Raw genomic sequence first — 16357 nt, forward strand, 5'->3', positions numbered from 1 at the left:
GCTAATAACAAACAGAAGTATTCAATAGCTACACAATAATAGAAGAGGACTTTAACTCCCCACTTACATCAATGCATAGTCATTCAAAGAGAAATCAACATGAAAACAGTGGCTTTAAAGGACACATTGGACAAGATGGATCTAACAGATTTATTCAGAATATTCCATCCTAAAAAAGAACACAATTCTTTGCACATGCACATGGAACATTCTCCAGAATAGATCACGTTAGGCCACAAAACAAATCTTAACAAATTCAAAAAGATCGAAGTCATACCAGGCATCTTTTCCAACCACAATGGTATGAAACTAGAAATCAACCACAAGAAAAAATCTAAAATAAACACAAATACATGGAGGTTAAATACACGCTACTAAACAATGAATGTGTCAACCAAGATATCAAAGAGGAAATCAAAAAATGCAAGGATACAAATGAAAATGAAACCACAAGGCTCCAAAAACTTTGGCGTGCAGCAAGAGGAAAGTTTATAACAATACAAGCCTATCTTAAGAAACATGAAAAAACTCAAATAAACAACATAACCTTATACCTAAAAAAGCTACCAAAAAAAAAAAAAAAAAAGAACAGATGAAACCCAAAACCTGTGGTAGGGGGATCCCTGGGTGGCGCAGCGGTTTGGCGCCTGCCTTTGGCCCAGGGCGCGATCCTGGAGACCCAGGATCGAATCCCACATCGGGCTCCCGGTTCATGGAGCCTGCTTCTCCCTCTGCCTGTGTCTCTGCCTCTCTCTCTCTCTGTAACTATCATAAATAAATAAAAATTTAAAAAAAAAAAAACCTGTGGTAGGAAGAACCAATAAAGTTTAGAGCATAAATAAAATACAAACCAAAAAACAAAAAACAAACAAAAAAAAACAATGGATCAATGAAACCAGAAGCTGGTTCTTTGAAAATATCACAAAACTGATAAACCTTCAGCCAGACACATCAAAAAAATGAGAGGGCTCAGGCAGCCCGGTGGTTCAGCAGTTTAGCGCCGCCTTCAGCCCAGGGCCGATCGTGGAGACCCCGGATCGAGTCCCATGTCGGGCTCCCTGCAGGGAGCCTGCTTCTCCCTCTGCCTGTGTCTCTGCCTCTCTCTCTCTCTCTCTGTGTCTCTCATGAATAAATAAATAAAATCTTTAAAAAAATGAGAGGGCTCAAATGAAAATCAAAAATGAAAGAGGAGAAACAATAACGGACAACACAGAAATAGAAAGGATTGTAAGAGGATATTATGAAAAACTATATGCTAACAAATTGAACAAAATAGAAGAAATTGAGTAATTTCTAGGAACATTTAACTTTCCAAACCTTCACTGCAAAGAAATTAAACATTTGAACAGATCGACTGCCAACAGTGAAATTGAATAAGTAAGCAAAAAACTCCCAGCAAACTAAAGTCCAGGACCACATGGCTTCACAGGTGAATTCTAAATATTTTAAGAAGTTAATACCCAATTCTCCTCAAATTATTCCAAAAAATGGAAGATGAAGGAAAGGTTCCAAATTCATTCTAAGAGGCCAGCATTACTCTGATACAAAAACCTGATTAAAAAAGGGAACTACGGGGGGAGTAGCCCCGGTGGCGCAGCGGTTTAGTGCCACCTGCAGCCCAGGGTGTGATCCTAGAGACCCGGGATCAAGTCCCACATCAGGCTCCTTGCATGGAGCCTACTTCTCCCTTGCCTGTGTCTCTGCCTCTGTGTTTGCGTGTGTGTGTGTCTCATGAATAAATAAATAAAATCTTAAAAAAAGGGGGGGGGGACTACGGGCCAGTATCTCTGAAGAACATAGATGCAAAAATCCTCCAGAAAATACTAGCAAACAGACTCCAACAATACATTAAAAAAATCATTCACACAATCAGGTAAGATTTATTCCTGGGCTGCAAGTGAGATTCATATTTGCAAATCAACCAATATGATACGTCACATCAATAAGAGAAAGCATAAGAATCATATGATCAGGGCAGCCTAGGTGGCTCAGTGGTTTAGCGCCACCTTCAAGCCAGGGCCTGATCCTGGAGACCCAGGATCAAATGCTACATCAGGCTCCCTGCAGGGAGCCTGCTTCTCCCTCTGCCTGTGTCTCTGCCTCTCTCTCTCTGTGTCTCTCATGAATAAATAAATAAAATATTAAAAAAAAGAATCATATGATCGTTTCAATAGATGCAAAAATAGCATTTGACAAAGTATAAAATCCATTCATAATTAAAAAAAAACTCTCAAAAAATAGATTTAGAAGGAATATACCACAACACGATAATGGCCATATATGAAAAACTAAAAGCTAATGTCATACTCCATGATGAAAACTAAGAGCTTTCCCCCTAATATCAGAAACAAGACAAGGATATCCATTCAAACCACTTTTATTCAACATGGTACTGGAAGTCCTAACCACAGCAATCAGACAACAAAAAAATAAAAGGCATCCAAATTGGTAAGGAAGAACTAAAACTCATAATTTGCAGATGACATAATACCATACATAGAAAACCCTAAAGACTCCATCAAAAAACTACTAGAATTGATAGATTAATTCAGTAAGGTCACATGATACAAAATCAATGTACAGAAAATCACTGCATTTCTATACACTAATAATGAAATAGAAGTTAAGAAAACTGTCCTGACATTTGCACCAAAATAATAAAATACCTAGGAATAAAGTTAACCAAGGAGGTAAAAGAACTATACTTTGAAAACCATAAAACACTGATGAAAGAAATGGAAGATGACACAAACAAATGGAAAGATATTCCATGCTCGTGGACTGGGAGAACAAATATTATTAAAATTAAAATCTACAGATTTAATGCAATCCCTGTCAAAATACCAACAGCATTTTTCACAGAACTAGAACAAATAATCTTAACATTTGCATGGAATAAAAAAAATACTCTGAATAGCCAAAACTTGAGGTATCGCAATCCCAGATTTCAAGATATACTACAAAGCTGGAGTAATCAGAAGAGTATGGTACTGGCACAATACAGACACATAGCTCAAGAGAACAGGAAAGAAAGACCAGAATTAAGCTCAACATTATATGGTTAATTAATTTTCAACAAAATTAATTTTTTTCAACAGAGGCAAGAATATGCAACAGGAAAAAGTCTCTTCAACAAATACTGTGGAGAAAATTGGACAGCAACATACAAAGGAATGGAACTGGACCACTTTCTGAAACCATACACAAAAATAAATCAAAATGGATTAAAGACCTAAATGTAAGACCTGAAACCATAAAAATCCTAGGAGAGAGGATAGGCAGTTATTTCTCTGACAACCACTGTAGCAACATTTTTCTAGATATGTCTTCTGAGGCAAGGTAAACAAAAGCAAAAATAAACTACTGGAACTACATTAAAATAAAATGCTTCTGCACAGCAAAGGAAACAACAAAACTAACAGACAACCTACAGAATAGGAGAAGATACTTGCAAACGATATATCCAATAAAGGATTAGTATCCACAATACATAAAAAACTTCTACAACTCAGCACCAAGAAACTCCACAAATAACCCAATTAAAAATGGACAAAAGACATAAACAGTCATCTTTCCAAAGAAAACATAAAAATGACCAATAGACATATGAAAAGATGCTCAACATCACTCATCATCAGGGAAATGTAAATCAAAACCACAATGAAATATCATCTCACATCTGTCAGAATGCCTGAAATCAAAGACACAAGAAATAAAAAGTGTTGGTGAGGATGTGGAGAAAAAGGAATCTGTTGGTGGAAATGCAAACGGGTGCAGCCCCTGTGGAACATAGTATGAACATTCCTCAAAAACTAAAAACAAAATTAACATATGATTCAGTAATTCTGCCAGTATTTAACCAAAGAATAGAAATCCACTAATTCATGAAGATGTAAGCATGCATATGTTTATTGCAGCATTATTTACAATACCTAAATTATAGAAGCAACTCAAGTGTCCAGTGATAGATGGATAAAGATGTGGCATGTATATACACAGTGGAGTATTACTCAGCCATAAAAATGAATGAAATCTTACTATTTGCAACATGTATGGATCAAGAGAGCATAATGCTAAGTAAGTCAGAGAAAGACAAATACCTTATGATTTTACTCATACGTAGAATTTAAGAAACAAAACAAATGAACAAAGGAAAAAAGACAAAAAAACAGACACTTAACTATAGAGAACAAACTGATGGTTACCAAAGGGAAGGGACAAGATGGTTGAAACAGGTGAAGGGGATTAAGAGTACACTTATTGCAATGAGTACTAATATACAGACTTGCTGAGCCACTATATATAGTACAACCTGAAATCAATATAACACTGTATGCTACATGTATTGGTTAAATTAATTAATTAAGCAAGCATGCTGGAGTTAGAATATAAATAATTTTTTTAATGAATGAATGAATAAGTTTGCTTAACATGTCCCTGGTTAACTGACAGGTTTACTGACTTAAAATGAAGTGACACATGCACATTTATTATACAACTGATTTTTAGGAACTGCAACAGTGATAAAAATTATTTTTATAATTCTAATTTTGGGGGGGTATTACTAACTGGTTGACCCAAACCCTAACTGTCCTAGTCTCTATCTCCTCAAGGTAAGGTAATTCATCTACTTTTTGGATTTTTATTTTGTTATTGTTATAGACAGAAACATCTGTTCATGTGATTAGAAAAAATTGACAAGCATCAGCAATGGGTTTAATGATGTAAATTTAATTTTCAGAGAATTCACTAGACAAAAAGTTAATCTGTCCAATTTAAAAAGTCATATGCAGGGGTGCCTGGCTGTCTCAGCTGGAAGAGCATGCAACTCTTGATCTTGGGGTTGTGAGTTTGAGCCCCACACTGGGTGCAGAGATTACATAAAAAGTCATATGCATGGCAAGGCAGTTAAAACTTCCACACACTATGTTATAGCAGCACCAAGCACACATCTCCATTACATGAATATATACTTACTGAACGACTGACAGAGGTCTGATTTTCCTTCATAAACTACTGTTTATTACTCCAGAAAAATCACTAAACATTGGTAAAGAAATTCTGTTATCTACCCAACAAACCTGGTATATCAGATACAGAATACTAACAATATTTGAAATACTTTCCAATAATGGCATAAGAATAAATGAAGGCAGGCTTTCTAGCAAATCTTTAAAGAATTTTTAAATGGCCTTTGCCTAAACAGTAACCTTGCATTTGATTGGCTTCAAGGAAAACAATGTAGGTATTCAAGAGGATAAAAGTACAAATTATGAATTTATGTATTTTTGCATACCTGAAGATTGGCAAAATCCAGTATGTGAAGATAGCATTAAATTTTCAGTCACAGGCTTAATTTTCTGCTCATCACTGCTTCCCTCGCCTACAGAATTCTGATCATCATCTCCTATATCAGAAGAAGATGATGATGTAATGTCAGCTTGCTTCCTTTTAGTGCTTGTTCTTAGGGAGTTTCTCATTTTCTCCTTGACATTGACTGTCTTCTTTTTTGCTGAAGTTCTCTGTTTCTTTAGCTTTTTATTGTCTTCAGAACTTTCCTCACCATCAGAAGATGATGAGCCAATATGTACTTCCTTGGTATTTCTCTTTGAATTTAAATTTCTTCTTTCATTCAGTTCTATTCTATTCAGTCTCTTATCAGAAGAATCACAACCGTCTTCTTTCATGGAATATTTCTCAGTATCAGATGATGAACAATCTTGTCTCTTCCTTGAACTCTTTTCAGACAAGTTACATCTTTTCTTCACTCTATTGGATGCCCCATTCTTACTCTTTTTATCTTCTGAAGAATCACAACTATCTCTTTTTCCCTGTAATTTCTCAGCATTATCAGATACTTCACCTTTCTTTTTAGAAGTTTTATCTTTTGTTTTTTTACTTTTCTTTTCTCCATAAGTTGTATCATTCTTATTTTGTTTTATACCTTTAGGAAAAGGAGAAACAACTTCTCCCTCGGGTAGTTTCTCAGTGCTATCAGATGATGATTCATACTGTTGTTCCATCTTAATTGTACTTTTCTTCAAGTCTGTAGTTTTCTTTTCTTTTACTTCAGTTCCCTTTTTACTCTGCTTTTTATCATCTTCAGAGGATTCATCACTCTGTTCTTTCTTTGGGAAATTCTCAAGAATGTCAGATAAGCCTGCCTGTACTTTCTTACACATTTTAGTTTTCAAATGCTTACTCTTTTCTTTAGTTTCAGCAACCTTTTTATCTTCTGGAGAATTAAAACTAGCCTCCTTTCCTGAAGGCAGCTTATCAGCACCATCAGAAGAAACACCTGACTGTTGATTCTTAGAGATTTGATCTCTTAAGTCCATGTTTGTTCTGTCTTTATCAATTGTGCCTTCAGCTGAAGAGAAATTCTCTCTCTCTTGTTTCCTTTCAGCATCATCAGATGATCCTTCATGGGCAGTCTTCAAATTTTTCTGCCCTTGATTATCCATTCCTTTTTTTCTGTGTTTTTCATCTTCAGAAGAATCATAGTCTTCTTTATTTGGAACTCTTTTTTTGGTTGTTCTGGCAGCCCCAATTTTACTCATGCTTTTTATCTCTTTTTCTAATTCTGAGTCATAATTGGACGATTCAGACTGGTTTTGTCGTTTCTTTTTAGAAATTATAGATCTTTTAGCTGATTTGCCTTTTTTAATGTCATAATCTGAACCAGAAGTAGAACTTTTTCGTTTCCTTTTTCCTTTATCATCTTTCCCTGTTTGGGTCTTTAAATCATATAAAGTCTTCTCGTGATTTGTATGAGTTTCATTAATATCAGTATCTGAAGAAGAACTGTGACTCATCCTGGATACCTCTTTGAGGATTGCTAACATTTCATCAGAATCTGAATTCTGATCCACAATCTCTGACTGCTTAGATTTAGGCAATTTATTAGGTTTAGGATTATTTATAGCACTGTCAGAAGAATTTCGCTTATCCTTTTTTCTCATTGGAACTGATAGGTTTTGTTTCTCCTTAACTATTTCATTACTTTCTTCATCTGAATTAGATGTTGGAGGATTGGTTTCTGTCTGTCGCCTCAAGGGTGTGGTCTTTACACGTGGAGATCTTCGAAGATCAGATTCTTCTGAGAGTAATGGAACTTCACTTTCAAACAAATGCTCATTATCATTCTTTTCCTGTCCAAGTCCACAGTTCTCTGGCTTAGGGTTCAGACCAGAACTTTTATAGCCATCTTTATCTTGTGGTACTTCCTGACAATCAGCACCTTTAATTGGAGAATTAGAAAGGGAAACAGGAGTGAGTTTAACATATAATTCTTTAGTTACTTTAGCTGTAGTTTTTGATTTAATACCTCCTCTGTTGTCTTTGGAAGTAATATTTAATTTTACAGAAGAATTCTCCAGTTCTTGCTCAGTTCCACTATTGCCATCTCCCTGATTATCTGTTGAACTCTGAACTTCCATAGCTGTCTCAAGATTCTCAAAAATGTCTTCTGGAACTGAGGAAGGAACAGAAACAATATCCATGTCTAAATCTTCAGAAGTGTTAGCAGGTTCATACTGAGGTTCTTCTTTTTTATCAGATTTCTTATGTTCACCACTGACACTTTTATTTGCTCTTTGTTCCTGTACTGTATTACTCTGATCCATGTGCTCACTATCCACCTGCTTTCTTGACAGTTTAGCTTCGGATTTTGAAATATCCTTCCTTTCCAAAGCACCGGGTTTTTCTCCTTTTCGTACTTTTGTTTCAGACTTAGCATCTATGACCTTATGCTCTTTGGTATTTTTCTCTTTGTTTAGAGCATCCAAAGCTCGAATCTCTGAATTCAAATCTTCTTCTAATGCAAGATGAGCTTTCTTGATATCAGCCAACACAGATTTAAAAGCCTTAAGCTGACGTAACTTTGTAGCAGAATTGATTTCTGAATTATCTGCTGCCTGCTTCAAAAATTTCACATAACTGGAGTTCATGTTAGTTGTAGTCTCAATCAGTTTTTTTGCCTTCTTAATCATCTCTTTGGGCACAATTAGTGCTGAATAAGAGTAGGTTACTGAACCAGAACATGAATCATCTAATTTCTTTTCTTCTCCATTACAATTGGAACTATTTTTCTTTGGAGAGAATCTGGGTGTATGGTCATATACTTTATTACTCTTTTCATTGTCAACTTTTATCTTCTTTTTATTTTGTTGCAACAACTGTTCTAAATTTTCAAATACACTATTACATGCAGTGACCAAGTCCAACAAAGGTTCTGGGTGACAAATATAGCAATACCACTGGTTGTTTTCATCCATTATTGTAGAGAGTTCTTTTCGGCCAAGGTTGCGCAGAATGCATTTCTTGCAGAAGGCATTATGGCAAAAGTCACAACAAATCAAGTTTCCACCTTCTGCACACCACCTGAAATTATTTAAAAGATGAAAATATTATTCTAAAATGAAACTCACTTTAAATTTTTCCATTATTAAAGAAATTTAAATTTTCCTGCCAGGAACTTTAATAGTAAAGTACTTTGGGTCACCTGCTTATTCTTTACCGGAAACCTAAAACAGACATAAACCTAAGGTTTTGTGAAAAAGAATAACCATCCATTAAAGACATCAATGATGATACTATAAAAAATGGATCTAATAACATACTATGTAAGAATTTCCCCCCATAAGAAGCAGGCAATACTGAGTTTTAGTTCATCTTGATTTATTACCTACCTACATTGTTCATCCATTCCATCAGAGTCTCGGCTAATATCATCACTCATGTAATATTTAAAGCAATTCTATTAAAAGAAAAGGGGAAGGGGACATTTTATATTCAAAATGGATAGCATTCATAAATGACAAAAACTTTATTTTTAAGTCATTAAAAAAAGTAAAGGCAATGTGTGTGTATTTATATGTTTTAGAGAATCAAAGCAAACTACTACCTTATCCAATACTAGTATTTTACAGACATAGGAATATCTCAGTAAATTAATCCCTTGAAATATATTCCCATATCATCAAGTATCACTATTCCTTATATAAAGTTTATAAAAGATTTTGGTAAAGCAAGTTTCTGATTTCATAATACTAGCTACTAAACCTCTACATAAAATGTATTAGGTGTTGCTGCTACTTAACGTATTTAGTAGCCTTCATATATAGACAGCTACCATGCGTACAGCTAAGAAACATTATCCTACATTAAGATACATTCTCTTTGGGCAGCCCGGGTGGCTCAGCGGTTTAGCACCGCCTTCAGCCCAGGGCGTGATCCTGGAGACTGGGATCAAGTCCCACGTCAGGCTCCCTGCATGGAGCCTGCTTCTCCCTCTGCCTGTGTCTCTGCCTCTCTCTGCCTCTCTCTCCCTCTCTCTCTTATGAATAAATAAATAAAATCTTTAAAAAAAAGATGCATTCTCTTTAAATCTCAAAACATAGGCAAGATAGGGAAGTATTACACCCAACTTGAGAGAAAAGGCTAATACATAAGTAAATTTCCTCCAGTCATACAATTAGGTGACAGGCAAAGCTGGTATTCAAATCCAAGTCTGACTGACTTTAAAATCATTTTCACTAAGTCTGAAGAAAGGGAAGGTTCCATGCCTACTGATGACAGTACTGATTACCAAAACAAATTAGGTTCAACAGATTGGTCCTTAGAAAAACCCAATTATATATATTTGAAGAAAAAGGAAATACACATTACAAATCTAGCAATATAAAAGTCAGCTATCCCATTTTAAAACTAGAAGTTACAACATGTCCCCTAAATAGGCTTCTGGCTGAATTCAAAGAATGGAGGGACACAAATTGCTAGAGGGAAAAGTAAATTTAGTCCACTTAAGTAGGTCTATATCAAAAATTCATACAATAGAAGACCTAGATAGAACTGCAACTCAGGAAAATCTGGTTTGCCCCAGCATTTCAAGGAGGCATTCTGTTGGGAAACAAACTAACACAGAATTAATCTTAGCAGTAATGAGTTAGGGAAATCGTAACCTTGATATTATAGATATTTAAAATTAACTCCAAGATATTACTAATAAAAGAGTAATTTATTATTTAGACTGTTAAAACTATCTTCAACACATAAGAGACATTTTTAACTCTATCATCTTGAACTCACGCCAAAACCCTGCCCCATGCAGAAAGTTTAGATTTGGGTAATTAGAATACATAAGAGGGAAGGTTATAGGGATGCCTGGATGGCTCAGCGGTTGAGCTTCTTCCTGTGGCTCAGGGCGTGATCTCAGAGTCCCAAGATCTAGACCCATACATCAGGCTTCCTGCATGGAGCCTGCTACTCCCTCTGCCTGTGTCTCTGCCTCTCAATCTCTCTCTCTCTCTCTATCTCATGAATAAATAAATAAAATCTTTAAATAAAAAAGAGGGAAGGTTATACAATATACATGTGCATACACATATACTCTTAAGATTTGCCAACACACCATGCTCTCCTTCACTCACTAGCCTTTGGATACCAAGTTGCCTCTGTTTACAATATGCTGAGTCAATCTCACTTCACCAGGCTAATTCCTATTTATATTTAGATGCCAGCTTATATTATCTACATTATAAAGACCTCCCTACCCAACTCCAAAGTACACAGGCTTCCTGAATGTTCCCATACTCCACAATACTTCCCCTACCATGGCACTTAATGGGCTTTTTGTAATGTCTGTCCTCTCCACTACAATATAAGCCCTCCAAAAACAGAGACCATTTCCATCTCCTTCATCACTATGCACCAAAAGTCTGACACCATAAACCAAAAGTCTAACACACAGTAAACATTCAGATATTTGTGGAATGAATTATAAACAGATCATTACATACCTTACAAATAAGTACTTGCAGTGAAGGATGTCTATAAATGGAATCTTTCTGAAAATGATTGACCTGTTGTCCACAAGCTGTGCAGCTCACAATCCCATGAAGCCCATCTTCTAGGAGAAAGGAGTCACCATTATTGAGACATACACACACACACACACATAAAAAAAAAGATATTTACTTTAGTCAGCATTTTGCAATTTTCATATTGGAAATTAAATACTTGATAATCCTTAGAAAAGTTGACATTGTGGACACAAAAGGTTAATAATTTTATAGACTTACTAAAAACATGACAATCATGGCAAATTCCAGAACTACAAATCCTAATCTGTCTCCTTTTACAGATGCAAATCCTATTTCTCACAATAACTTGATAAAACATGAAGAGACTCCATAAGAGAAGTTCTAAAAATAGGGTCAAGAGCTCTTTTCACTTTGCTATTGCCTTGCAAATAAATTATCAGTTCTTAAAGAATGGGGAAGCCAGTGACATATGTGGAATAGTCTTTTCCTTATACTTAAAAGTTAGGTATGCCATTAATTTTTTACCCTCAAAATGAATATGTCAGCACAGACTCTTCCAATATAGTATGTGAAAACCTGATAATTTTAAATTACCAATTTCTTACCTCAGATTGACTTCAATACTATCCATAATCCCCACTACCCTATCTTATATGTGTATTTCACTATCCATTCAATGTCAGCACTGTCTACTATTTCCAATTAAGGACAAATAAGACTTGCAGAAATATCTATCCATCCTGAGAGCAAAACCTGAAAATGACTTGGAAGATGAGGGAGGAAGAGCCCCATTCCACAGTGTCTACCGGAAAACAGTCTGAAGATGACCCAATGCAACAAAGAGGAAATCTCTCCTACCTCACTCTCACCCCTAGTCCTGCTTAGAGCAGTGCTTCACAATCTGACCTAAACATCAGAATCATCTGAAGAAACTTTTTAAAAGCAGAGACAGCCATTCCCACCCCTGATCTACTGAATGAGAATCTACTAAACTTTATTTTTTTTTAGTTTTACAGAGATTCTGATGTGCAACCAAGATCTTGATACAAGTAAAATGGTAGATTATGATTCCAAACAGGCCAATGAAAATGCCTGCATTCACAAATAAAAAGGAGAGACAATTAAAAGAATAAGCTATATCTATCTCTAAATAAAAGACAAAACAATACACACATTTCTAACCTTTCAATTTTCTTTTTTTTTTTAAAGATTTTATTTATTTATTCATGAGAATACACAGAGAGGAAAGAGAGAGAGGCAGAGACACAGGTAGAGGGAGAAGCAGGCTCCATGCAGGGAGCCTGACGTGGGACTCGATCCCAGGTCTCCAGTATCACGCCCTGAGCTGTAGGCGGCGCTAAACTGCTGAGCCACCGGGGCTGCCCCCTTTCAATTTTCTATTTTGTTTTTTTCTTATTCTTTAGGTCCAAAGCACCACGGACCCAAACATTATGACAAATATTCCTATTTGCAGAAGTTAAAAAAGTTTTACGAGTTTTAACAGCACCATCATACTTTTCAGGACAATATGGAGAATTTGAAGACTCACTATATAAGTTTCTAGTATTTTATTATTATACTGTCCCATATTAATGTTTGATCTTGAGTACTCATATATTCTGTATTTGTTTTAACAGAAACAAATGCATAGTGTGCTTCATTTCAATAGTGACTGCATTAAGATACACTAACAAGACAAAAGCTAGACTATGAATGTTCATCCAATGTTAACATAATAAATATTAAGCTTATTTTATGTACTTTTGCAATATATCAAAAACTAAACAAAACTAAGTGATCCTTTGGAGAATTTCTCCCACATATGCACAAAAAATCATATACACGGTATTCATTGCACACTAAGTAGGAAAACGGAAAACTTTGAAAACAAAAAATTGGAAATAACTTCCATTTGGGAAATGGACAGTTTACTCATTTAACAAAATTCTACATAGCAGTGGAAAATAAAAAACCAGCCGTACCTTCACTGAGATGGACACACTTCAAAAGCAATGCTGAATGTGAAATGTTGAAAAGAATAAACACAGGATACTACTTTGTATATTTTAAGTGAACAATAAATGCTTTATGAATAAACATGTGTAAGAAAAATATAAAAACATACACATGCACAGAAACTTCAAAATATTCATTATTAGAGGGATAGGAGGGAAAGCCTAGGTGGCTTAGCGATTGGGTGCCTGCCTTTGGCCCAGGGCGTGATCCTGGAGTCCCGGGATCAAGATCCGCATCGGGCTCCCTGCATGGAGCCTGCTTCTCTCTCTGTCTATGTCTCTGCTTCTCTCTGTGTGTCTCTCATGAATAAATAAATAAATTTTTAAAAAATGGAGAGGAGGAGGAGGAAATGGAGAAGTAAGACTGAACCAATATTTAAGTGGGATGTGAAGCCAATATTGAATAATGGTGAAATGTTATTTTATGTATTTGTTTCTACATATATACACTTTACATTTTTATTTTTAGTTGTGAGATATCTTAATGATTATAATATAGTGTATAAATGGAAGAGGCATCTTCATAGGAGTTCAACACATTTTAACAGATCCAAAGAGAAAATTCTATAAAATATTAATATAAAAAACTGAAGATGACACAAAGAAATGAAGACATTCCATTCTAATGGATTGCAAGAACAAGTATTATTAAAATGTCTATAACTACTCAAAGCAATTTACACATTTAATGCAATCCTTAAAAAATACAAACAGCATTTTTTCACAGAGCTAGAACAATCCTAAAGTTGATATGGAATCACAAAGACCCCCAAATAGCCAAACCAATCTTGAAAATGAAAACCAAAGCTGAAGGTAACACAATTCCAGACTTAAATTATTTACAAAGCTGTGGTAATCAAAACAGCATGGTACTGGCAGAAAAACAGACACAAAGATCAATAGAAGAAAAGAGAAAACCCAGAAGTAAGACCATAATTATATAGTCAATCTTTGACAAAGCAAGAAACACTATCTAGTGGGGAAAAAGACAGTCTCAACAAAAGAAAGAAAAGAAAAGAAAAAAAGAAAAGAAAGAAAAGAAAAGAAAAGAAAAGAAGGAAGGAAGGAAGGAAGGAGGAAGGAAGGAAGGAAGGAAGAGAGAGGAGAAGAAGGGAGGGAGGGAGGGAGGAGGGGAAGGAGGAGGGAGGGAGGGAGGGAGGAGAGGAAGGAAGGAGAAAAAGAAAGAAAGAAAGAAAGAAAATCAAAAAACCACGCACAAACCAAAGAAGAAAAAAAGAAATCCATACATAAAGAAAAAAGAAAGACAAACTAAAGAAAGAAATAAAGAAATCTCTTCAACAAATGGTGCTGGGAAAACGTGATAGCTACATCCAAAAGAATGAAACTAGACCATTTTATTTCACTGTACACAAAAATAAACTCAAAATGGATTAAATGCCTAAATGTGAGACCTAAAACCATAAAAATCCTAGAAGAGGGACACCTGATTGGCTCAGCCAGTGGAGCATGTGACCCTCAATCTCAGAATTGTGAGTTTGAGCCCTGTGTTGGGTGTAAAGCTTACTTAAAAATAAAATCTTTAATAAAGAAAATTCTAGAAGAGAGCACAGGCAGTAATGTCTTGACACCAGCCATCATAACACTTTTCTAGATTTGTCGCCTGGCAAGGGCAATAAAAGCAAAAATAAACTATTGGGATAACACCAAAATAAAAGGCTTCCCTGCACAGTGAAGAAACAATCAACAAAACTAAAAGGCAACCTACAGAATGGAAGAAGATATTTGCAAATGATATCTGATAAAGGGTTAGTATCGAAAATATATAAAGAATTGATAGAATCCAACACTTAAAAAATGAACAATCCAATTAAAAATGGGCAGAGAACATAAACAGACATTCCTCCAAAGAAAACAACAGATGGCCAACAGACACATGAAAAGATCCTCAATATCAGCCATTATCAGGGAAATGCAAATCATAAATACAAGAGATATCACCTCACAAAGAGATATCACATCACACCTATCAGAACAGCTGAAGTAAGAAAAACAAGTGTTGATGGGGCGCCTGAGTGGCTAGTTGGTTAAGTGTCTGCCTTCAGCTCAGATCATGACCCCAGGGTCCTGGGATTGAGCCACATGGCAGGCTCCCTGCTCAGCAGGGGTTCTTCTTCACCCTCTCCCTCTTCCTGCCACTATCCCTGCTTGTGCTTGTACACACTCCTCTCTGTCAGACAAAATATTTTAAAAAAACAAGAAAATTAAAAACAAGTATTGACAAAGACGTGGAGAAAAAAGGAACCTTCTTGCACTATCGGTGGGAATGTCAACTGATGCAGCCACTCTGGATTACTCAAAAAGTAAAAAACAGAGGTATGATCTAGGAATTGCACTACGGGTATTAGCCCCCAAAATACAAAAACACTAATTCAAAGGGACACATGCACATGTTTATAGAAGCAATATTTACAACAACAGCCAAATTATGTAAGCATCCCAAGTATTCACTGAAAGATGAATGGATAAAGAAGATATGGTGTATATATACACAATGGAATATTATCAGCCATAAAAAATAATGAAATCTTGCCATTTGCAACAACATGGCTAGAGCTATAGAGTATAATACTAAGGATAATAAGTCAGAGAAAAACAAATACCATATGATTTCACTCATATGTGGAATTTAAGGGGAAAAAATGAGCAAAAGAAAAAAGGGATACATAAACCAAGAAACAGACTCTTAGCTATAGATAACAAAACTGATGGTTACCAGAGGGGAGGTGGGTACAGGGATGGGTAAAATAAGTAATGGGAATAAAGGAGCACACTTGTCAAGATAAGCACTGTGTGATGTATGGAATTGTTGAAACACTAAACTGTACACTTAAATCTAATACAACTCAGTTTGTTAGCTATACTGGAATTTAAAATAAAATTATTATGCCAGATAGAAAAATTAGGTGTAAAATACACTTCCTAACAAACTGGGGAAAAGGTTGTCAAAAGGCTGTGGTGTTTTTTTGTTTGTTTCTTTTTTTTATTGGAGTTCAATTTACCAACATATAGCATAACACCCAGTGCTCATCCCATCAAGTGCACCCCTCAGTGCCCGTCACCCAGTCACCCCCACCCCCCACCCACCTCCCTTTCTACCACTCCTTGTTCATTTCCCAGTTAGGAGTCTCTCATGTTCTGTCTCCCTCTCCGATATTTCCCACTCATTTTCTCTCCTTTCCCCTTCATTCCCTTTCACTATTTTTTATATTCCCCAAATGAATGAGACCGTATAATGTTTGTCCTTCTCCGATTGACTTATTTCACTCAGCATAATACCCTCCACTTCCATCCATATCAAAGCAAATGGTGGGTATTTGTTGTTTCTAATGCCTGAGTAATATTCCATTGTATACATATAGGCTGTGGTGTTTTTTTTAAAGTAGCTCCTGAATTGGTGGATATAGCTGTATCTTTATGTTTAATTTTGTTTTAAGTCAATACAAGATTATTTTATGTATAGTTTACTTTCTTAGTAGTTTCCTAAATTACAGAATTTCA

The 16357-nt window shown here is 35.6% G+C and overlaps 1 protein-coding gene across 12 annotated transcripts in view; it reads right to left on the minus strand.

Moving 5' to 3' along the window:
- Positions 1-16357, minus strand: part of ATRX (ATRX chromatin remodeler) — a 333614-nt gene that overhangs the window by 208276 nt on the left and 108981 nt on the right. For 8 of the 12 annotated variants that reach the window (XM_049107207.1, XM_049107205.1, XM_049107201.1 and 5 more), the window contains 3 exons: positions 10800-10909; positions 8691-8758; positions 5297-8382 (listed from right to left, as the gene is read on the minus strand). In XM_049107207.1, the coding sequence (XP_048963164.1) occupies positions 5297-8382; positions 8691-8758; positions 10800-10909 (3264 nt within the window). The remainder of the gene's footprint in view (positions 1-5296; positions 8383-8690; positions 8759-10799; positions 10910-16357) is intronic. The other 4 variants (XM_049107206.1, XM_049107202.1, XM_049107204.1 and 1 more) reach the window with 1 other exon arrangement.

Source organism: Canis lupus, chromosome X (genome assembly GCF_003254725.2).
Source record: "Canis lupus dingo isolate Sandy chromosome X, ASM325472v2, whole genome shotgun sequence".
Lineage (NCBI taxonomy): Eukaryota > Metazoa > Chordata > Mammalia > Carnivora > Canidae > Canis > Canis lupus.